Source organism: Mirounga leonina, unplaced genomic scaffold, assembly GCF_011800145.1.
Source record: "Mirounga leonina isolate KUSES-001 unplaced genomic scaffold, KU_Mleo_1.0 Mir_197, whole genome shotgun sequence".
Lineage (NCBI taxonomy): Eukaryota > Metazoa > Chordata > Mammalia > Carnivora > Phocidae > Mirounga > Mirounga leonina.
Window position 1 is genome coordinate 5,897,305 of NW_023270494.1, and position 24,696 is coordinate 5,922,000.

General features: G+C 44.7%; 1 protein-coding gene across 1 annotated transcript in view; it reads left to right on the forward strand.

The window, feature by feature from the left end:
* The window catches only part of GRB2 (growth factor receptor bound protein 2), a 75,290-nt gene extending 50,848 nt beyond the window's left edge, over positions 1-24,442 (forward strand). The window contains exons 3-6 of the mRNA XM_035026042.1: positions 11,998-12,095; positions 18,347-18,469; positions 21,353-21,521; positions 22,314-24,442. Of these exons, the coding sequence (XP_034881933.1) occupies positions 11,998-12,095; positions 18,347-18,469; positions 21,353-21,521; positions 22,314-22,499 (576 nt within the window). The 3' untranslated portion in view covers positions 22,500-24,442. The remainder of the gene's footprint in view (positions 1-11,997; positions 12,096-18,346; positions 18,470-21,352; positions 21,522-22,313) is intronic.
* The last annotated feature ends 254 nt before the right edge of the window (positions 24,443-24,696 follow it).

Consider the following 24,696-nt stretch of genomic DNA (forward strand, 5'->3'; position numbering starts at 1 on the left):
GGCCTCTCCTTGTTCTTTATTTTGTTTGGTTCTTGGAGGAGAGGGTTGTAGAAATTGACCCAAGATTGAAAGCCTTCTGTTGTCAGTAAACAGTATGGCAAAGACAGTATGTTTTATAAATATATATTGTTAAAGTGAGAGATTATTTTGGTCACTTCCATTTGGGAAATTCTGATACTGTTAGTAAAGTTTTACTTTTCAACTTAAAGAAGCTTAACCAGTCATTTAGTTAATGGCAGCCAAGTATGGCCAAGAGAATAACCCATCCAGCATTTGTTTGATAGCAAGTCGGGAAGTGTGCCATGTTCCTTCCCCTCACAGTTCTGCATGGGCTGAGCAGAGCTAAAGATGCAGACAAAGAGTGTAACCTAGTTCACACTTTATCCAGGAAGTGTTCCTGTGTCCCCCCCGTGTCCTGGACTCAGGTCTTTTTCTCTTCAGTGTTTGGAACCCAGATATGTTCTGTTGAGTTGATACTTATCATAGTACCCATTATTATCTCCTCTCCTGGCATCCATCTCCCTGTGTTGCACCTAGCAATTTACTAAACTCTAAGCTCCTTGGGAGGTGTAGCCATTGTATCCTCAGATCACATAGCTCAAGGCTTGGCACTCTGGTGACATAGTACTTGCCTGGTACAAGCCATCGTATGATTGCTGAATTTTGCAAACGCACCGAATTTTCTCTCTTGAAACTCCCTGATATCTCTGTCTCTTCCCCTCCCTCATCTCTCCCAACCCCCTGCAGTAATAATTCTGACATTCTGAGAGCATTTTACGCTTCTGTTTGAGCAATCAGCTACACCAATGTAATGTCTTCCATGAGTCACAAAACACAAAAGACAGTTATTTTGAATGGAAACTCTTGGTACCCCTTTGGTAGAAAGAGTTTATTTTGGGGTATTGCCTGTGCATTTAGGTTTCACTGCCTCCAGATTTATCTGGGTGGAGTAATATCACGTAAGTGTGAACTACCTTCCTGTTTTGTTAAAATGTCCTGAGCAGCTTTTCTTAATGACAGCTGAACCTTTAGAGGTTGATGAAAGTATCTGATTTGGTTTTTGAGTTACTTAACTGTTTCTCAGAGAAAGAGGAATATCTGTAATTTGATTGGCCTTCTTAATTGTTCATCTTTTTACACGTATAAATATTATAAAGGAAGTCTTACATTTAAAAACAAATGCGCTAGTGGTCCTCAGCTTTTAATATAATCAGTGTGTGTGTGTGTGTCTAATCATTTTTCTGTCTACATCAACCTAGCTGCCATTCAGTGGAAGAATAGAAAAGTCCCAAGATCTAGGGGCCAGTTGGTTGAACGTCCCACTCCTGGTTTCAGCCCAAGTCATGGTCTCAAGATTGAGCCCCTCATCGGCCTCTGCATGGTCTCTGCGTTCAGTGCAGAGTCTGCTTGTCCCTCTGCTCCTCCCGCACCACCACCACTCATGTTCTCTCTCTCAAATAAATAAAATCTTTTTTTAAAAATCATTTAAAAGAATAAGAAAATTCCAAGGTCTTCCAGGCTGTCTTTTAGATTTTATTTATTTACCTGAGAGAGAGAGAAGCTGGGGGGAAGGGCAATGGGAGAGGGAGAAACAGACTCCCCGCTGAGTGTGGAGCTTGATGCAAAGGCTCAGTCCCAGGACCCCAAGATCATGACCTGAGCCAAAGTCAGGAGCCCCTTCCAGGCTGTCTTTTGTAAAAATTTTGCTGGAAAATTTTTAGCTATAAAATAATACCCTGTAAAAATCAGTCAGAAGTCAAACTTGCAGACTGAACCAAGCATCTCCACTTTCCAGGATGTGCTCCCCTGCTGCCCATTAGTATGGATAGGGTAGGAGCTATCCCTCCTCTCTCCCTCATCCACCCAAGTCATCACCTGCTTTTATCCATTTCATACTGAAATTTCCCTTACCTACCTGTCCATCCCCTTTTCCCCACCTTGTATCTTTTTATCTTGGGGAAAGTAAAAGCAGGTAGTCTTGTGGAAAGGATTTAGCACACCCCGTTTTGAGATCCTCCACATGGAAGTCTTTGGGCAGTGGTGCTCATGTTATAGCAAGACTGACTGCCTAATTCTGTTACTTTACCTTGCCTCTCCTTCCTTGGGGAAACAAACTTTTGACGACGGTCCGTCTTTCACTAAGGTCTGTTGAAGAGGCTACTGTTTTTCATCAAGGAGTCTGATGGTGGTGTGTAATCTGTGCTGCTCCTGCCGTTGTTCTTGGACCCAGCTAGCTCTGGGATACAGTATGCGTTACTTTGAACACGGCCCCCATATACAAGTCAATTCCTCAAAATATGCTAGATATCATTCTAAGAACTGTGGGGACCACAGATGAGAATTGGGCATGGAGCCAGCCTCACAGTGTTTGCAGTTTAATTTAGGAGAGGACCATAGCACACCAGTAGTACACAGTACGAAGTATAGTGGTAGACAAGATGTCCTGAGGGATTGTTACTCTTGACCATGATCCTCCATTAAATATTATAAAAGTGAAACAGAAAAGCTGACCAAGATGGTTTGTAAGCCCTGAACGGAATCTTTTTTTTTTTTTTTTTAAGATTTTACTTATTTATTTGACAGAGAGAGACATAGCGAGAGCAGGAACACAAGCAGGGGGAGTGGGAGAGGGAGAAGCAGGCTTCCCACCGAGCAGGGAGCCCGATGTGGGGCTCGATCCCAGGACCCTGGGATCCTGACCTGAGCCGAAGGCAGACGCTTAACGACTGAGCCACCCAGGCGCCCTGCCCCGAACTGAATCTTGAGAGCTTACCAAATAGATAAGGAAAAGGACAATCCAACCAGAGGGAAAACTTGGAAGTCTAGTGTGTTTAGAAGTTGGTGAGTTGACTTGCTTGACTGAACTGAAGGGTTCATTTAGAGAACTAGCTGGTGAGAAGATAGATAAGTAGGTGCTGGCCGAACTATAAAAACTGGAACTCCAGACTAAGGACAGTTTGGGTCTGTAAGAGGCTATTCAGTACTTTCTAAAGAGAAAACCAGTGCTGTTTGAACTGATTTGGGGCATTAAGTAGATTGAGGTAAAACCAGTTCAGCCTTAATGCTTGGGCATTTGGTGCCCCTCGGCCTGCTGACTTGTTGCTGTTCCCTTTCAGACTGATCCCCGTTGATAGCAGCTGCTCAGGGAGAGAACAGAAGTGTAGCTTGAGCAACAGGGAAGAAAATACTGTTTCTGGGGTGCAGATGGTTCATATTCAGATGGCAGTATAAAAGTAATAAGTGATTTTTACCAGTGAAAAATTTGGGAGTTTGAGAGGTTTTTTTTTTTTCCCCTCCTTGCCTTGTTCTCTCTTTTTCTTTCTTTTCCTTTTAAAATTGTTTAAAGGGGCGGGGGGTGAGTACCTCGCTGGCTCAGTTGGTACAGCAAATGACTCTTGATCTTGGGGTCTTGAGTTCGAGCCCCACACTGGGTGTGGAGCCTACTTGTTTAAAGGGCAAAACCTAGCCCTTTCACCATGTTTCACTAGTGGTCAGAAGGTAGACTTCACTAACAGTGCCTGTTGGATTTCTTTACTTTGATAAATGAAATCCTCTCTGAAAACAACATAAGTCAAGGATTTCAGACTCTTCGATCCCCAAAGAAATGAATCTTCTGGAAAGACTCCTTTCAAAGGGGAGCTAAAAAAGCATTTCATGGCACAAATGTTATACTTTCACTGAGAGAGGTCATCACCATAAGGTAAAGTACCCCCTTGTTTTGATGTTACGTGAATACTTTTTTTAATGAAGACTTTCTTTAAACCACTTACTATTTTAAGTAAGCTGTACACCCAACGTGGGGCTTGAACTCACCACCCTGAGATCAAGAGTCGCATGCGCTACTGACTGAGCCAGCCAGGTGTCCCACTTTAAACCATTTAATGAAACAGTATAATTTGATATTCACACACAAATTCATAAATCTAAAATTGGGAGAGTTTTAAAACCTCATAAATGCATTTCATTTCTTCTCAGTGTTCTGGTGTCTAAGGGCCGACTGCCTGTCAAGTGTCTTGACTGAGCTGTAGTCCTTCAGCCTGGAGACTTAGCCAGGCGGCGTGAACTTTGAGAATTGTGCTGTTTGTGTGCTTGGGTAAACAATTGAAGGTTTCTGTGGGACCAGGAACCTCAATTATTAAACTGCCTTTAAGTTGGGCATCTCATCGTTAAAATCAGAATAGCTTGTCTACAGTGTGGGTGTTTTTCATGATTTGGCACACAGTAGAGCAAGCCGCACAACCAAGATGTTTCTCACTTTGAGCAAAACCTGTGACAGACGGAGGTGGTGATTGTAAAGCACTTATCTAAAGTGTCAGCAGTGAATCAGTGCAGTCTGAGACCGAGTCAGTAATCCATGCTCAGGGAGTCTAAAGTGGAGGAGCATTCTCATAGTTACCAATAAAATATGTAACAGGCAGCTGAAGACAGTGGATTTTTAAACGGCTGTCCCAGTGCAGTTACCCTAGCCAGGGCCCTGTCACATTTTTTTAGGGGTTTAAGACTTTAAAAAGTGTGCGTTCTCCCTTTTTTTTTTTTTTAAGAACTTGCAATTAATATGGTAGGATCACCAGATTCTTAATCTGTCTACAGGTCATGGCAGTATTTCATTATCGTTACTGTGGGATTGATTGACCTTGAAGAGCAGGAGAAGCTCACTGGCTTATGTTGAATTTCTTTAATGCAGGGACCTCATATAAGTGGCATTTGAGGGGGGGTGGTTTGTGTAGGAGCCTAAATACATCATTGTTCCTGTCTTTTACATGTGAGTGCCCTTACACAAGCGCTTTACAAATTGATAAAATTTTGGATTGGCGCACTGCTCCATAACTGTACTGCATACTTATTTTTATTTTTATTTATTTTTTATACCAACATCCCAGTTGACATTTCTTATTTTATTAAGATTTTATTTATTTATTTGAGAGAGTGAGTGAGTGAGAAAGAGCCTGAGCCAAGGGGGGAGGAGCAAAGGGAGAGGGACAAGCAGACTCCCTGCTGAACAGGGAGCTGCTTAACTGACTGAGCCACCCACTGCCCCTCTTGTTTTGTTTTTTTTGTTTTGTTTTGTTTTGTTTTTATTTGAGAGAGAGAGCACAAGGAGGGAGAGGGAGAGAGGGAGAAACAGACTCCCTGCTGAGCATTGGATCCCAGGACCCCAGGATCATGACCTGCGCTGAAGTAGATGCTTAACCAGCTGAGGCACCCAGCACCCCCATACTTATTTTTTAAAAATCATGATTTCTGGGGCGCCTGGGTGGCTCAGTGGGTTAAACGACGACCACTCTTGATTTTGGTTCATGTCATGATCTCGGGGTTGTGAGATCAAGCCCTGTGTCAGGCTCTGCACCGGGCACGGAACCTGCTTGGGATTCTTGCCCTCCCTCTCCCTCTGTTCCTTACCCCCACCCCTGCTCTTAAAAAAAAAAATCATGATTTCTTTTGATTGTTTATTTACAGATAACTGAATATGTTCATTACAAGAGAATAGCCCCGTAATTCACAGTACAATCTAAACAAACTAGCAATTTATAAACAAAATACTTATCTGCCATTTTCCTAAAAGATAACCTTTTTGGGGATGCCTGGGTCCCTCAGCAGGGAGCCTGCTTCTCCCTCTGCTTGTGCTGTCTCTCTCTCTCTCTCTGACAAATAAATAAAATCTTAAAAAAAAAAAAATACCTTTTTCCATAATTTGTGTAGAAAATTAAGTACAGTTCTTATCTCCCAGTATCTGTGTAGAAGAGACAGGGAAAGGAATTAGCTATTGTGATCCTCGAACTGTGCATTTAAAATCTTTCTTGAGGGGCGCCTGGGCGGCTCAGTCGTTTAGCGTCTGCCTTCAGCTCAGGTCCTGGTCCCGGGGTCCTGGGATTGAGTCCCGCATCGGGCTCCCTGCTCGGCGGGAAGCCTGCTTCTCCCTCTCCCACTCCCCCTGCTTGTGTTCCCTGTCTCGCTGTGTCTCTGTCAAATAAATAAATAAAATCTTTAAAAAAACAAAATCTTTCTTGAAGCCAGAGTCTCCTACTGGTGTGTTTTCAGAATAAAACAAGAATCCCAGTCCTCTTAATATGTATGCCGTTGGTGCCCATGAACAGCATTACATTAAAGATACCAGATTTAGTGAAGGTACTATTTAGTCCTCCCAGGATTGCCACTTTTTGTTAGATCTAATACTGCACATGTGTAAGGCAGAGTAAATGTTGTGAAGTAAATTTGTCCACTAAGACAGCTGGAATGTAGCTCTGTACTGATTGCTACACTGCTTATCACGTTCTCTTACTCAGTCACCTCAGTAACCCTGGGAGGTGTAGGTATTACCACCACTTTCTAGGTGGGGAAACCAGAATTTAGACAACAGTCATTTGTCCAAGGTCACAGAGTTCACTGGTAAGATTGGAATTTGAACTCATGTGTTCAGCCCCTTGAATCCAGATCTAAGGGGCCTGAGACCTAAATCTTTGACCTTTTTTTTTTTTTTCTTAACTGGAAAGCTTTGAACTTCGTATTGGTATAAATGGAAATTTACATTGCTTTAAGAATAGTCTCAGACTGGGCGTGAGGGCAGCAGTGAATACTGTTATCAAAATCACATAATATTAGAATAGGAGAATCACAAGGTTAAAGAAAGTTTTATTTCTGGAAATTTTTTTTCCATAGAATAGTTATGGTAAGCTATCATTCTGGGGGTTTCTGGAGTCTTACCGTGTTGTTTTCTGCTTTCCTATGTATTTTTTGGGGTGTGAAGTTTGTACCCAAGATGTATGAGGAGGCCCTGGTGTGATTTTCTTATGTGTGAACTGGACCAGAATATTACTATGTTCTCTTGACTGAAATATTTCTAACTTTTTTAAAGATTTTATTTCTTTATTTTTTATTTTTTTTAAGATTTTACTTACTTATTTGACAGAGACACACAACCAGAGAGGGAACACAGCAGTCGGGGAGTGGGAGAGGGAGAAGCAGGCCTCCTGCGGATCAGGGAGCCGATGCGGGGCTCGATCCCAGGACCCTGGGATCATGACCTGAGCCTAAGGCAGACACCCAACAACTGAGCCACCCAGGCACCCCATTTCTAACTTTTTTTAAGATTTTATTTTTAAGTAATCGCTACACCCAACATGGGACTGGAACACACAACTTCAGATCAAGAGTTGGCACGCTCCACCGACTGAGCCAGCCAGGCGCCCCTTAGTTGAAGTATGATATACATATAGAAAAGTTCACAGATCCTGAGTACCCAGTTCAGTGAATTCTCATAAACTGAACATACCCAGGTAGCCAGCATGCAGTCAAGAAATACAACATTAGTGACACCCTGAAAGCCCCCATTGTCCCCCTCCATTGACTGGAATAGTTTTAAATGTCCTGTATAAACTTCACATCATTCCTCATTTGTAGGTCTCTTCCTGATTTGAGTTCTGACATTATTTTCAGTCTTTTTGCAAGAAGAAAAAAAGTCATTGAAACTTGTCACTTCCTCCTTTCATAATCTCATCTCTTGATCAGTTTGCTTCTGTTAAACTAGAGTGTTTTGTGTGGCTACAAAATCCTAATTTGAGGGAATGTGAAGGTTCGGATAGAACCTGCAGCTGTGGGGTAAAACCAAAAAACATTTCCTGAGATTTTCAGGACTCAATGAAAATTTGGTTGTTGAACGCCACCACCTATTCGTTCCGGGGGGGAATGAAATGAGTGAGTGAGCGTGCTTTCCATCTTGGGGAATGGAGATGGGGGCGTGTCCTCATTCTCAGAACTCTGACGAGGCTTTTTAAATTATGTGTAATGGACGTGAGTATTCACGTCAGTCCGTAGGAAGTTGAACACCGTCTCTGTAGGTGCAGACTCATCCACACATGGTTCTGGTCCCCTTCTCTGCTCCACTTTGGACTCACTTAGGTTAATTTGTGTCCTTTGCTGTTTTAAGCATTTAGACGTTTGAATAAAACTTAATTTGTAAATATCTGCTAAGTCGTCCCAGCTGCAGGGCTTGCGTGTCATGCCGATGTGAGTGGAGCCACTAGGTCGGAAGACCTGGTCCCTGACTCCCAGGGTGGCCCAGGCTGGCAGGGACGCACTCTCCTGTGCTTTGCCTCCAGCAGAACCAGTGTTCTTTTTTTTTTTTTTTTTTTTAAGATTTTATTTACTTATTTGAGAGAGAGAATGAGAGTGAGAGAGCATGAGAGGGAGGAGGGCCAGAGGGAGAAGCAGACTCCCTGCCGAGCAGGGAGCCCAATGCGGGACTCGATCCCGGGACTCCAGGATCATGACCCAAGCCGAAGGCAGTCGCCCAACCAACTGAGCCACCCAGGTGCCCCAGAACCAGTGTTCTTAAGTTCTAGAGTAAAGAAGTTTAGAGGCATGCACAGCAAATTTTGACTTTCTGGTAAAGTGATATTCTAGATACTAGAATATTCCAGAGAACCAACATTTTAATTATTCACATACATTAAAAATAAACTAAGTGCATTAATTCCATATTTTCCTGTCTTCCTAGGGAGAAAAGCATAGTAATCACCTAGTAACACTTTTGTTCTGCAGAAAACCATAGTTCTGAATTGGTGCCAAATCTGCGAGTTGCCCCATGAATTACTAGGGGGAGCATTTTTAGGGGGTTTGCTTCTATCTTATTAAGGTGATAAGAATGTGCAGCTCTATGAACTAGCATGCAATAACAGTTCTTTTCTGCAAGGTTATAGGTCACAAATTAAAATTGGTCTTTTCCAAGTGGTTACCTTAACTCTGTTTTGGTGCCCAGATGGGCCTGAGACTGACTCTACTCTGTCTTCCAAGAAATCTTTAGAGTAAGATATACAACGCACCATTTCAGGAATTTTAAAGACATTTTGAAAAACTCTTCGTAGGCCTACAGGTTCATTATTGTTGTTGTGATAAGATAATGCTTTAGGTGATTACTAGGCCACATTTTTCTTTAAGCCCTTCTTTTTTATTTATTTATTTTTTTAAGATTTATTTATTTGACAAAGAGAGACACAGCAAGAGAGGAAACACAAGCAGGGGGAGTGGGAGAGGGAGAAGCAGGCTTCCTGCCGAGCAGAGAGCCCGATGCGGGGCTCGATCCCAGGCCCCTGGGATCACGACCTGAGCCGAAGGCAGACGCTTGACGACTGAGCCACCCCTAAGCCCTTCTTTTTGGTAGATAAGAGAGTACTGTCCTTAAGCAACTTTTAAAATCTCTCCTTTGCTCTCATGCTGTTGAGTCTTCTGTGACACTGTACAGCAATGGGCTCCCTTCTGAGGTCAGTGCATCTCAGGTGATACATATATTGGTTGTATCATTACAGGAGTTAATAAAATATAATGATTTTTTTTTTAAAGGGAAAAACTAATGAAAAGTTTTCATTGCTGAGGCTGCTGGGATTTACCCGTAGCTTTTTTTCCCCCCCAGAGCTCTCTATTCACATTTATTAGCTCTTGCGGGATTTGCCACTTTAGCCAATGTGAACCATTTTCAACTTAAGACCATCACAATCCGAAAATGCATTTAAGAGTGCCTGGGTGGCTCAGTCGGTTGAGTGTCCAACTCTTGGTTTCAGCTTGGGCTATGATCTCGGAATTGTGGGATCAGGCCCCCACATTGGAGCATGGAGTCTGCTTGGGATTCTCTGCCTCTCCCTTACCCCCCAAATAAGCAAATAAATAAAATCTTAAAAAAAAAAAAAAGAAAATGCCTTTAATATACCCCTAACCTATGAAACACCATAGCTTAACCTAGTCTACCTTAAATGTTCTCAGGACACTTAAAGTAACCTCCACTTAGGCAAAATCATCTTTACACAAAGCCTATTTCATAAATAAAGTATAGACTGTCTCACACAATTTATTGCATACTGTACTTTAAGTGAAAACCAGAGTGGCTGTGTGGGGGCAGGATGGCAGTCAGTGCATTAGTTATGGACCCACACGATTACGTGGCTGACTGGGAGCTTCAGCTGCCCGACATCATGAGAGAGAATAGGACAGTGTATTGCTAGCCCAGGGAACTATCAAAATTCAAAATTTGAAGTACAGTTTCTACTGAATGCCTATTACTTTTATACCATCATAAAGTCAAAGAGTCATAAGTTGAACCATTGCAAGTCAGGGACCGTCAGTACCTACACGACATGCACTCTGATGAAACAGTCCAAGTTCTGATTTGGTAATGAGTACAGCCTTATTCAGCATCTTGAATAAATCATTTTGTAAAGAATTTTACCAACTTTCCTGGGGGCGCCTGGCTGGCTAAGTGAGAAGAACATGTGATTCTTGATCTTTCGGTCATGAGTTCAAGCCCCATGTTGGGTGTAGAGGTTACTAAAAAAAAATAAATAAACTTTAAAAAAAATTTTTTTACCAGCTTTCTTGCAGAACTTTGTTGCATAGTATAGATTAACTGCCAACTGTGCTGGTCCGTCTCCACTTCCTTGTGTTCAGCATTTTGGAGTTGGGCCCATATTTCTTTTTCTTTTTCTTTTTTTTAACATTTTATTTATTTATTTGACAGAGAGAGACACTGCGAGAGAGGGATCACAAGCAGGGGGAGTGGGAGAGGGAGAAGCAGGCTTTCTGCAGAGTGGGGAGCCCGATGCAGGGCTCGATCCCAGGACCCCGGGATCATGACCTGAGCTGAAGGTGGACGCTTAACGACTGAGCCACCCAGGCACCCCTGGGCTCATATTTCTATTTCCTCTCTTAAATCACCAATTTTTAAAATGCCTCTGCCCGGGGCACCTGGGTGGCTCAGTTGGTTGAGCATCCCGACTCTTGATTTCAGCTCAGGTCATGATCTCAGGGTTGTGAGATCGAGCCCCTCATTGGGCTCTGCACTGGACCTGGAGCCTACTTAAAATTCTCTATCTTCCCTTCTCCCTCTGCCCCTCCCCTCCCGAAATAATAAAAAATAAAAATAATAAAATGCCTTCTGCCCTTTTTTTTTTCTCTTTTTATTTTTTATTTTTAGATTTTATTTATTTATTCATGAGAGACAGAGAGAGAGAGGCAGAGGGAGAAGCAGGCTCCCAAGGAGCAGAGAGCCCAATGCGGGACTCGATCCCAGGACCCTGGGATCATGACCTGAGCCGAAGGCAGACGCCTAACCATCTGAGCCACCCAGGCGCCCTGCCTTCTGCCCTTTGCCTTTTGTTAGAAATCTAGAATTCAGAGGTGGCTTTTCTACCAAACCTGTTTTGCTCCTTGTACTGCTCTGTGGCATCCTGGCCTAGCCCATTCCTGTAACGAGGAGCAGTCTGGGATCTGTAAATCTGTGTGTGATCCACTAGCTCATAACCTTGGGTAGTCGTGTCACGTTTGTAGAGAATGTTTTCAGTCTGGAGAATGCAGTGTTACAGTTTTATGGTCTCTGTATCTTCCCCCTGAATTGGGCTAGTGGTTGTGCTTCCAGCATTCCCTAACTCAAACACATTGTGGCCTTGAGGGTGAGTAGAGTAGGACTTGCCGTGCTTTTTCATTAAAATATGTTTTGTGTATGAGGACACATGGACAGATGGTGCATGCAAGCAGCAGCCTAACACACCTGTTCGGTGGCCGACCCGGGACTGGATCCCTGTGATCCTGAAGATGGGCCAGAGAAGCTCTGGAGAAGTCTAGAAGCTCTCTTCTGGAGAGCAGGCTTATTTAGTCCCTTCATTCTCCAGCATCAGTGCTTGCTGTTTTCCCAAATCTCCTCGCCCAGACTGTTCATTTCACCTGCCATGCTCCTGTCTGCTTTCCTACTGATGGGTTAGTGCTAGATGTTCAGGGGTCAGACCCTGGTTTTCCGAGACCATTTCTTTTACTTTTTAATTTTAACTGTAAGAGTTGATGTGCTGGTTGTTTGAAGTCACGTGAAGTCTTGCATCCATGTAACTGATCATACTTCAGATAATGCCTTTTACAAACAAACGAAAATGGCAACATAATTGTCTTAGTGGCTGCCTTTTTAAGAGTGTGAAATGGAAATGATTTGATTTTTCCCCCCCTTGTCTTAATTCTCTTTAGGTTTTGAATGAAGAATGTGATCAGAACTGGTACAAGGCAGAACTCAATGGGAAAGATGGCTTCATTCCCAAGAATTACATAGAAATGAAACCACATCCGTAAGTTGGACTCTACTGGTCTTCCAGGAGTCAGACCCATCTGCTTATTTCAAATAATGTTTTTATTTTATTTTATGTTTTTAAAATTGAGATCCTTGGGATAGGTGTCATACCTTTTACTCTATCTTCCCAGAGAATTAACAAAGCATGTTGATTTTGCATGTTAATAGTAGGACATAATAATACTCCACACCCAGCACAGAGCCCGCTGTGGGGCTCAGTCTCAGGACCCTGTGATCATGACCTGAGCCGAAATCAAGAGTCAGACGCTTAACCAACTGAGCCACCCAGGTGCCCCAGTAGTACGTGTTTTAGATTGATAATGGTTGCTGTTGATATTTAATGAAGCAGTTGTTTCACTTAAAACAATAGTTTATATACTATTACATAATAATAGTACATGTTTTGGATTGATAATACCTGTCAGTAATCTTCAAATAATAAAACTATAGAAATGTTCCCTGATTCTTTTTCATAAAACCCCTGAGGCCAGATCTGTTTCATAATTCTCCATTTTTTTAGTCTTAGGAAGTGTACTTACCATATAGTTTTGTTGATATGTTTGATTGCCCTGTAAGACTGTTATCCTACTAATCTTCGTATCCCCCGAGCACAGTGCTTGGCAATATAATAGGTTCTCAATAAATGCTTATTGTAATTACTATCCTTGCCTACCACTTCGTGTTCCCACTTCAGAGAATTCAAAATAATCTCCTACCCCAGGCTGTTGAGAGCAGTGAACTTTTTTCCTTTTTTTATTCCCCTCCCTCCGAACATCCCCTCCCCCACCCAGTTTATATTGATATGCGACAGACATGGTGGGACCACTCTCCTCCCACCCTCACCCATGACCTCCTTCGCTGGCCCTGCTCCTCCTTCAGAAGCAGTCCCTTCCATCCTGTGTACATCAGGGGGAACTGAGGCTCAGTGCTCAGGCTGGAATGTCATTGAGACACAGAGGAGCAGCAGTTTCTGTCTACTTAATTTAACACAAATGATAAGTAAGACCTTTAGATGACTTGACCCACCTCAAGTGGCAGCCCATTTGTCCCTCTCCTTCATTGTCACTCCTTTAATGTGTGCCTGTCATTTCTCTTCCCCCCCGAGCCACCAGAACAGAGATCTTAACCACATCTTATACACAGAGTTCAAAGGGGCCTTCGATCATCTAGTTCATTCCTCTTTATCTTAAAAATTAGGAAAGTTTCTGGTATTTTTATTTCAATGCCAATAATTTATGAATTTGGTTCTCATTATAAAAGACAGCGTAGAGGGACCCCTGGGTGGCTCAGTCGTTAAGCGTCTGCCTCGGCTCAGGTCATGATCCCAGGGTCCTGGGATTGAGCCCTGCATCGGGCTCCCTGCTCCGCGGGAGGCCTATTTCTCCCTCTCCCACTCCCCCTGCTTGTGTTCCCTCTCTCGCTGTGTCTCTCTCTGTCAAATAAATAAAATCTTTAAAAAAAAAAAAGTGTAGAAAACCATAGAGCAATATAGGAATTTCTCCCCACATACATACCCCTTTTGGAGGTAACCACCACTGGCAATTAAATGTAAGCCAAATGCTATCTTTTTTTTTTAAGTAGGCATAAAAAAAATCTTCAAAGGTGTATGTGGCAGGGACTCCTGGACCCCCGTCAGTGAATTGATAATGCCCTTCATTTGAAGTCCCTGTAACATTAGATTAGGGGTTTACACACAGCCATGCCCAGGTTACTAAAATGTAGGCACACATGGTAATAACCAAGAAACTCCAAAAGATGAACACAAGACTAGTACAGATGTCCTGGGAAGTATATACTAAGCACAGCTTTGCATTCTTGTAGCCATTTAGTGACCATGTTTGCTTGGGGGACTGTGTAGGCTTTTCACGGACAGCATCACGGAATGCACTCCACGGGGAGAAGCAGTTGGGTAGTGGTTACTGGGAGTGGGAGCTGCTCTTTGGATCATACAGAGTGGGTCCTCCCTCTGTCCATATAAGCCAGATATTCTGTGTACATCTATTCCTTCAATCTATCCTCAAAATAGATGAAGCGTTGGCTAAACTATATGTAAAGGACCAGATAATAAATATTTTAGACTTTGAGGACCATATGCAGTCTCTGTCATTTCACATATTCTTTTTTTTTTTTTTAAGATTTTATTTATTTATTTGAGAGAGAGAGAATGAGAGACAGAGAGCACATGAGAGGGGGGAGGGTCAGAGGGAGAAGCAGACTCCCTGCCGAGCAGGGAGCCTGATGCGGGACTCGATCCAGGGACTCCAGGATCATGACCTGAGCCGAAAGCAGTCGCTTAACCAACTGAGCCACCCAGGCGCCCCATTTCACATATTCTTTTGAATTTTTAAAAATAACCCTTTAAGGGGCACCTGGGTGGCTCAGTCTATTAAGTGGCTGCCTTCGGCTTGGGTCATGACCCTGGAGTCCTGGGATCAAGCCCCATGCTGGGCTCCCTGCTCAGCAGGGAGTCTGCTTCTCCCTCTCCCTCTGCTCTTCTCCCCGCTCGTGTTCTTTGTCTTGCTCACTCTTTCTCAAATAAATAAATAAATCTTTTTTAAAAAATAAATAAAATAACCCTTTAAAAATTTGTAAATATCTTAGATTGTGGGCCATACAAAAACTGGGCATATTTGGGCTGAGGGCCATAGTTTGCTGGTTTCTGTACTCGATCCAGTGATAATGGAAATCAACTTCAATTCCTTTTCATTTTCGTATTTCCAGGCTAAAAGGGAATTCAGCAGAACATCACACTGTAATTTTTATATTAAATAAAATGCCTATGGCTCTATATCCTTGTTTTCGTTCGGATTGTTTAAAATGACATAGGCCTTTTGAATCCGACTGTTGAGAAAAGACAGGAAAGGCCTCCTTCCTCAGAAAGCACAGGTTATTGCCCCAGTTGCCTGATTGCTGGGTTAGCCCTCGAGGAAGACTACTTGTCCTGCTTCGTCCTCTTTAAAGGTCCACTCTAAAGAACTCTGGAATAATAATTGATTGGGAAGCATCCAGGAGAGCCTCCGTGGTGGTGGTTTTTGCAGAGTTTAGCTGAAAGGCAGGGAGTGCTCCCCCGCTGCATGCTCTGAAACAGGAAACCATATTGCTGAAGAGACCATGGCCATGGGCCTGCAGAGTGGTTGGCCTTGCGGGCACACGTCGTGTTCCGGGACTGCTCTGTGACTGGACATCCATAAGTACAGGGTCTGTGTCCCTCCCATAGCGGTGGGAGAGCACAGAGCACCAAGCCCCCCTTCCCTCTCCCCTCTCTCCTTCCTCTCCCCCCACCTTCAGTTTTTGTTAGGAAGAGGAAAGTCTCCAGTGGAGTACGACCTAATACGGCTTTTGAGGTAACAAGTTAAACACAGACTAGGAAGCGATTATCGGCTAGTGTTGCAACACAGATTATTGTGCGTACTGGGGGTGGGTCCATATATGTGCTTTTCACACTGAGTGCATATAGATGGAAGCCTATGGAATGTAGTGAAGAATTAAATTGGAAAATGAGCCTCCTCCTCTGGTTAGCTTTCTCCTTTGCTAAAGATGTTAAAAATTTTGACTGTAGCCATGTAGTTACACCTAAATATCACTGTTTAAATGTCTTAATGGAGAGTGATAGCTATTCTTCATATGGTGCAATATCCCTTATGTTGTGGGACATCCTTGAGAAAAAGAGGGACAGAATTTAGTAAAAATGGAAACAGATATAAAAGAAGTCTTTATTTAATAAAATGGTCTCCAGCTAATTGTCTATTTTTCAGTCTGGGTGCTTATAATGGGTATGTTTACTTTGTAAAAATTCCAATTTGGAGTACTTTATTTCACTGCAGTTTATCGTTTTTCACTGAGAATTAAATTGAGTCCATCTCAAGCTGGGGGCTAGAAAACATGCAGCCGTACCTGTATGTGCGCATCAGATGCGAAGGCCTGAAATCCGAGCAGAGCTGCTAGCACTCGGCTGCCTCTGGGGAGCTTGAGGGGAAGTCTTTATTTTTACTTCATGAACATCTAGGCTATTTCTTTAATTCATATTCATTATTTTAAAACAGGGGAAAAGAAAGGAAAATACCTGCTTGGTGGGAAGATCTTGGGGACTTGGGAGGAAAAGAGAGTGGCTGTTGGGTGACTTTACCCCACCCCAGACCGATGCTTATTGCCTGCAAGTGCATCACAAACTTGAAAGCACTAGAGATTTAAAATAGAAAATATTTCAGTGGTCTTAGTATAGTCAGCTGTCCTTTCATTGTTGGAGATGATTCTGTTGTATTAATATGTAATTTCTCTTGTGTGGCCTGACTTCCAGGCACTGGAGGGCTTACACTTGGGTTATTTCTAGAAGCTAGATCCTAGCAGCTATTCAGCAGCCTGGCATTATAGTACTCAAAGTGAGAAAGACACAACAAGGTAGATTTAAGAATGTTTAATGATTAATTAATGGCACCTTCTGATCGAATCTTCCTAGCAGCTCACATCTTTCTGTATGAGGGTTTTGGGGTTTTTTGTTTTTTTGTATTTTTTGGTTTTTTTAAGATTTATTGATTGATTCAGAAAGAGAATGTGCAGGGTGGGGGCGGGTAGACTCCCTGCTGAGCACAGAGCCAGATGCAGGGACTCTAGGGCTCAATCCCATGACCCTGAGATCATGATCACAACCTGAGCTGAAACCAAGAGGTGGACACTTAACTGACTGAGCCACCCAGGCGCCCCATGTTTAAATTTTAGCAAAGTCTATTATTTTAGAGATTCCTTGCAATGTAGTTGCTTGTAAAATAGATATGTAAGTTAGATTTATTACTTTAACGGACTATTTGGTACCTTTGTTATTACAGTTTGCATATATAATGAATGTTAGTTACCATGTAAAGAGTCTGATGAAGCATATGGGTCTTTTTTTTTTTTTTTTTAAGATTTTATTTATGGGGCACCTGGGTGGCTCAGTCGTTAAGCGTCTGCCTTCGGCTCAGGTCATGGTCCCAGGATCCTGGGATCAAGCCCCGCATCAGGCTCCCTGCTCCGCAGGAAGCCTGCTTCTCCCTCTCCCACTCCCCCTCCTTGTGTTCCCTCTCTCGCTGTGTCTCTCTCTGTCAAATAAAATCTTTAAAAAAAAAAAAAAAAAGATTTTATTTGAGACAGAGCTCATGAGAGAGAGAGAGCACAAGAGGGGGGTGTAGGGAAAGGGAAAAGCAGACTCTTCTTCTGAGCAGGGAGCCCGATGTAGGGCTCGATCTTAGGACCCTGGGATCTTGACCTGAGCCGAAGGCAGACACTTAACTGAGCCACCCAGGCGCCCCAGATAGGTCTTATTAGCTATAAGTAATATCATTGCTTTTTTAAAATAATAACACTTAAAGACAGATTTGAAAAGAGAATATTGTTTTCACAATTGACCCATCCTAATGAGTAATGGTTTTCATGTGAAATAGGCAGCTATGACTTGAAGCTTTTTTCACTGCTCCTGCTCTTCCTCTCCCCTTCCTCCTCCACAGGCCACTTGCACTCGTAGTTTTGTGTGAATTCACCCACTTTTTCTTGTGGCCAAGGTGAATTAGCCTTGGGAGCAGAAGACTCCATAACATATCCCAAATGAAAAACTGCATCTTGCAACTAGCTGCCTCTGCATAGGATAAATTAGGATGTTCCTGCCGGCTCCTGGGAGCGGACTCTGAGCAGCGATGGCAGGAGAGGCCTCTGAGAGGAGTGACGCCTTTGTGGTGGTAGCAGCTGCTCTCGCAGAGCCTGCACCTCTTCACCCTGGGCTGTTACAAGTAGTAGCCCTGGCTCCAGTTTCTGGGCCTTCCAGTGTCCTGCCTCCATTGCCCGTAATCCCCCTGTAGCCAAGCTTCAACCTTGTCAGTGGCTGGGAGACGGGCCTGTCTCCTTACGTGGTTCTTCCGGTGCTTCATATTGATAGACCTGGGCTTTCCCCCAGGGCGCTGAGTCAGTAGGGAGCCCGGTGGGCTTTGGCCCAGGAGGCCCACCTTTAAGGGCCCACCTCTTTAGGAAGAGTGGCCCACGATCGTGCCTTATGTGTCACTTTCTGGAGAGTAGGGTAGGGGAAAGTCACTTGAAGGGAGATGGTCCGCGTCTCAAGGGAGAAGCTGACTGAACGGCTCTGTGGGGCATGTTGACACTGGAGGGTAAAGAGGGAGGCCCCTTCCTTTGGCAAGGAGTGTTCTGTTACTCACATTTCGGAGGCTGGATATCCCGTCTCTGTGTGGGGAAGCAGATGTTGACTGGCTTGTCTTCCTTCCTTAGGTGGTTTTTTGGCAAAATCCCCAGAGCCAAGGCAGAAGAAATGCTTAGCAAACAGCGGCATGACGGGGCGTTTCTTATCCGAGAGAGTGAGAGTGCCCCGGGGGACTTCTCCCTGTCCGTCAAGTAAGTACTTCCCGCCCTGGTCCCCGGGGCCTCTCCCTGCTGGTCGGAATTGTGAAGCCACAGGCAAGCTGTCTGGCTGCACACACCAAAGGTTGCCAACTGGTAGAGGTTTAGCCTAAACAGTATTTTACCACAGCAGAATATTTTACATTAAAATAGTCATTTCTGGCTCCTCTTCAAAATCAGTTCTACCAGTACTGAGTTTAGATTCCCGCATGGTAACAGTCTCTAGCTGGTGAGTAGCGGCCTGGTTTCCCTATTCCCCACCCCTCCTCTGTGCCTTGTGCGCACACAGCTTTTTCCTTGTTTGCCCTCGGTGGGATCCCTTTCGCGCGCCCTGTGGACGTGACTGGTCACCCTGTCAGCCACTTTGTGCACCTTTACCAGATGTCTAGCTTAAATCCTCCCAGCACCATCCTAGGCCTCTTAATTTAACTTTAAATGGTTACCACAAGGGTTTGGGGGTGCTTTGCTTTCCCCAGTGAGAAAATGTGAAGAAGAGCTGGTAAGCAGGGAATGGGGAAGGCAGGGAGTTTGACCACCCTCGGAATTGTGGAGAACATAAGTTGGAACTTTGAGGATTTCAAGCAAATCACTTCTCATCTGTGAAATAAGGATTTTTAATCAAATTGTCATTTCCATATGTGTTTTGACTCAGTCCTTTCTAGTTAATATATTACCACAGGAACCCCTCCCCTGGGAATCTTAGAAAGCACCCCATCATTTATATGACAGCATGATTAGGTTAAAAACTCAGATCACTGGGTGTTATATGTGAGGAATCACAAAATTCTGCTCCTGAAACTAATATTATGCTATATGTTAACTAACTAGAATTTAAATAAAAAGTTGAAGGGGAGGAACTCAGATCAGTGTTATTATAGATTACATTGATTATTTTTAAATGAAGACCCTAAGATAGTTTATTTGCCATTTATACACAATGTAAAGATTTTTCAGTTTTCAAAATTAATTGAATATCTTGTTTCGTTGTAGGACCAGTATACGTTTTTTGAAATGTAGATTTAAGCTTAATTTTTGTGTTCTTTTTCTCAGTGAAGGTATGGGAGGTGGTTTCAGGCCATGTTCACAACGTTGCAGATATGTGTCCGGTATGAGTGAGTTTTTTAGTCCCAGCATGGAAAAGTCAAACTGGATCTAATTACTATCTTCTAACAAGGACTTTTTTTTTAATAGACTTCATTTTTTTATAGCAGTTGTAGGCTCACAGCAAAACTGCGTGGCAGGTTACAGAGGTTACCTCCCCACCCCCACCCCCCAACAGCGGCTTTCTGATGCACTCGGTTAAACACATGTGAGTGAGGGTCTGAGGAAGAGCATCTTGAGATGCAGTTCTTCATGCTTCTTTGATAACTTGTGTTTCATCATCTGTTTTTCTTACATTTTATACTGACCTGAGTAGAAAACAGTCTAGAACGAGGAGTACAAGCAGTTACAGGTTAATTGAGCGATGGCCAGAGCCACCGCGGCGGGTGGCGTGCAGTGGGGAGGCCTTGATTACTACCAGTCACTGCGCACGCTCATGTGGTAGCTGCTGGCAAGCTCCCAGACCATTCCGTTTTATCAAATAAAAACTTTAAAGAGTCCCGCATTTATTGTTTCAGAAATAAAATTTGAAACAGATGTCATTACCGCCTTTAACAACACAAACACCTTCTCAAAGGAGGTTCAAGAATCCACAGTCTCTAAAAGGTTTCTCTAGTTTGGAGAACTAGAGTCAGTAATGGAAAACACCGTGGCAGTTAACAGGTCACTGTCTGGGACCCTGTACACCTTATGGAAACCATCCGCATCGCACCCATGGGCGTGGGCTTCTGTGGAGCCAGAAGTGTGGCTTGAATGTGCCCTCCTTCCTCACTGCACGCACGGATTCTCATGAAAAAGCAACACCGGTTCTGAATGCTTGGGATCTCCTACTTGAAACCCAGTGCTGCCACCTACTGGGTTGTTTTTCAGAAGTTTGTCATTTCCTTCCCCCTGTAAGACTGGAGAGGAGAGACCATGTCCTTCATTTACAGATCTTCATAGAATGCCGTTGGAGGGCTGGCCTCTGGTGTCCATGCTCAGGACCCAGCAGTGAGCAGGACAGGCAGAGCCTTGCTGGGCTGGTGACGCAGCCACATAGCACTGTGGTCAGGGGCGGTCAGCTCCCAGTTGAACTCCTGCTTCTGCGGGCCAGTGTACGGAGAGGCATGTTACCCGGTGATCAAGAAACCTCTGGGCACTGGGTACCTTGGCCTCTGGTATTTATTGGCCCACGACGTTCCGTTCTGAGACCTTTTCGCCCATGAGTAGAACTAAAATCCCTGAATGGAAAACATGATCTATACTCCCAGTTACAGGGGAGTTGTTGAAAGTATGTTCTAGTCCCTCCTCTCTCACCTTCCTCTCCCACCTCTTGTAGTCTTTAAATATCATGTAAGGCTTTAACGGGGGTTTTTGTTTGTTTGGAATCTTTGGTTTTTGCTTGGAAAGTTAATGAAGTCACACTCTTCCCTGAATAAGGCTCTGTTTGATTTGGTACAGTGCAGGGCACGTGGAGACACGCCATAGGTTAGGACATTATTTTACAAACATCTTCCAAATTAACCTGATGGACAGGGTTTCCCTCTCTGACAAGGATTCTTCCTGTTGTCACTGGTAATCATCAGTCCACTGGAGGGATCTCAGGGGCACTCAGTGTCCTGACTCCAGCCAGGGAGTCGTGTTGTGCTGCAGGCCGGGGCCCCTCGGGCTGTGAGAAGTGTTGCCAGAATACTAGTTCTCATAAGACGCCCCCTTGATTTGGTGGGCACGTGGCCCCCAGGTAGCTGGGACAGAGCCCCCTGACCTGTTCCCGTGTGTGTTCTCTGCCCTCCCCAGGTTCGGAAATGATGTGCAGCACTTCAAGGTGCTCCGAGATGGAGCTGGAAAGTATTTCCTCTGGGTGGTGAAATTCAATTCTCTGAATGAGCTGGTGGATTATCACAGATCTACATCTGTCTCCAGAAACCAGCAGATATTCCTCCGGGACATAGAACAGGTGCCCCAGGTAAGCCTCATAAGAGAGATCGGGATCGTTTTTCGCAATTAAGAATAGCTCCTCAGGCAGACACGTACCTTTTCAAAGGATTCCTTCTGGGGCTTCTGTGCTCATTATTCAAAATATTACGTGTAGTTTGAAACAAAATGGTGCTGCCTTTCCCAGAGGCTGCCTTTCTGAGGCGGTGTGTTGCCAGTTACCACCTATGTCTCTGAAGGAAAATGGTCTTTGACACGCTCCAATACTGTATTCCTGGAAGCAAGTAAGGAGGAAAACCTTGCTTGTGAGGGAGTGGAGTCCACACTCATTCCTGTCTTCCTGTGAAGCCTAAAGCCCCAGGCCTGTGTTAAGGGGAGCTCCACCTTATTTTAGTCAAGCTCTTGACCTTTTGACTCTGTAAAACCTTAAGGACTTTATAAGCAAGAAACCGATTGCTTGAAAAGGAACTGAAGCCTTTTCAAAGCTTAGGGTTGTAAACCGGAGTCTGACTGCTGTTTCCTGAGTTTCTTTCCTGACAAGCAGCACTTGCTTCCGTGGTGTGGCGCCTCGGCCGCCATGGCGGGATGTGCCCTTGCACGTTCTAGCCTGTTGTGAGCCCTGGTGAACGTACCCTGCTCCCACATAGAGTAGACCTAGAACCTGGAAGGATAAACGAGTGGGGGGCAGAAATGGAAGGTTGTCTCGGGAAACATGTAGGAGTCGGCACACGTCTGTCGCACCCTTGTGACTAGTCCTGCCCGGCAGGGGGCTGGCCATGAGCAGAGACCCAGCGGGTGTTCTCTCCCTGCCCCTCTTCTGCAGCAACCGACGTACGTCCAGGCCCTCTTTGACTTTGATCCCCAGGAGGATGGAGAGCTGGGATTCCGTCGGGGAGACTTTATCCACGTCATGGATAACTCAGACCCCAACTGGTGGAAAGGGGCCTGCCACGGGCAGACCGGCATGTTTCCCCGCAATTACGTCACCCCTGTGAACCGGAACGTCTAAGAATTAAGAAGAGATTATTTAAAGAAAGTGAAAAATTTAAAACACAAAAGAATTAAACCCACGAGCTGCCTTAACAGCAGCCCGTGAGGGAGCTCAGAACACCTGGCTGGGTCACCTGGTGACCCTCTCACTTTGGTTGGAACTTTGGGGAGGGGAGGGGGCGTTGGATATAAAAATGCCAAAACTTACCTATAAATTAAGAAAAGAGTTTTTATTACAGATTTTCACCGCTGCTCCTGTTTCTCCTTTGTCCTCTTTTTCATCCTTTTCCTCTTCTGTCCATCAGTGCATGACGTCTAATACTACATATAGTCCTAGCTGATGCCAATAATAAAAGAAAAGAAACCAAGCGGGCTGGTATTTTCTCTATGCAAAATGTCTGTTGTAGTCGGAGTGACTGCAGGAAGGACAGCCGTGGCCGTGTTCCTCATGCACACACAGAGGAGAGGGCAGGCGGCCGGCAGCCCTTGCTGGTCAGCTTCTGCCAAATGGGGGCAGCCCCCGGCCGCCAGCGTCTTGTGACAAAGTTGAAAATGGAGCGGGGACAAAAGGAAGGACTGTTACCCCTCATGGCTTCCTGAGAAAAGTCAAGCTAAAAACCTTTGTCTCTTTTCTACATTGTTTTCCCTTCCAAATGGTATTATTGAGCATGTTGATTTTTCATAGTGCCTTTTTCCTTATTTCAAGAGTTGCTTATGAGTGGTGTTTTTTTATTTGTTTTAAAATAAGTTAAAGACAGTCCAGAGCTTTTTTAGCCAATTTGTCTCCTACTCTGTGTAAATAGTCCTCCCCTGGGGGGAGGGGAGAGCGGGGTAGAGCCGCAGAGAAAGCTCAGGTGGGGGTGTGGCCATTCTGCCTGTTCTCAGCCACGAGTCTTTAAGGTTCAGCTTTAATATTTGTCAGCCCTCTGGAGTCCGCCGTGGCTGCCCCAGGGGAGCAGTGCTGCCAGCCGCTGGGGAAGGAGGAGACTGTCCAGCTCTTCCCACCTCGGACTGGATCTGGCTGGGGGTGGGGGGTCAGAGTCCTTGACCTTGTGATCCTGGCTGTTGTCTGCCCCTCCTCAGCTCCAGAGCCCCCCAGAGAAAACACCCTGGAGCCAGCAGGTTTCAAACACAGGAAAGCCCGAGGAACTTCAGCTGTCGCTCTGTGGCTGTATCGGGTTGTATACTGTGTTCCCACACCGGGGTGGAAAATGGGAGCTTTCGTTTTTCTTGCTCTGAAAATCAGAGGTATCTGTTCATGGCTTTCATCTGCTGTGTTCCCTGCCTGACCTGCCCAGGTGAGCACTAGGGCACCGTTCGAGAAGCAGCTGGGTTTTTGTGTCTCCGTTCCCAGTGGGCCATGTCTATAGCCGCTCCGCCCTTCCCCCCAAGGAAATGTCTCAGTGAAGCAGGGACAGTTGGGGAAGGATGAGTGGGAAATATAGGAAGGCCGAGGGCATTGCAGAGCTCTCTCTGTCCGCCTTGTCAGCTGCTTGTCCCTCGTAGTGATGTGCCTGTGAACTTTCTCCACCCGATCCCCTGCCCGCAACAAACATGGGGCTGCCCGGGAGTTGGTGATGGCCTTTGGGTTCTGACGTGGTCGGTTGGAGTCTCCCTTGGACTCTGGTTATGGAGCCGGACTCAGCCTGGAGTACTCAGAGGCCCCGGAGGCAGCTGCTCTTCTGGACAGAGCACCCACCCCCTCGCTCCCTTTCTGGTAGCTTCTTTCCTCGGTGATGATAAAAGGAATCTCCGGCATTCTACACCTGGACCATTTGATTGTTTTATTTTGGAATTGGTGTATATCATGAAGCCTTGCTAAACTAAGTTTTGTGTGTATATATTTAAAAAAAAAATCAGTGTTTAAATAAAAAGACCTATGTACTTAATCCTTTAACTCTGCGGATAGCATTTGGTAGGTAGTGATTAACTGTGAATAATAAACATAAAATGAATTCTTCACTCTGTATCTTTTCTCTTTTCTCCCCCCCCCCCCCGCCTTACTTAAAATAAAAACCTGAAAGCCATGTCAGGTGTTAGGACTCCTGTGTCCTATTTTCCGACTCACCTAGCTCCTTGGGGGTGCATGTGGGTCTTGCTGGGCCCCAGGAGTCGTGATTGCGCACACGCAGCCGCTCGTCAGGATCCCTGGGGGGCTCGTTCACAGTGTGGATGCCCCCGCCCTCAGGTGCTGCGAGATGGTGGTTAAGGACAGA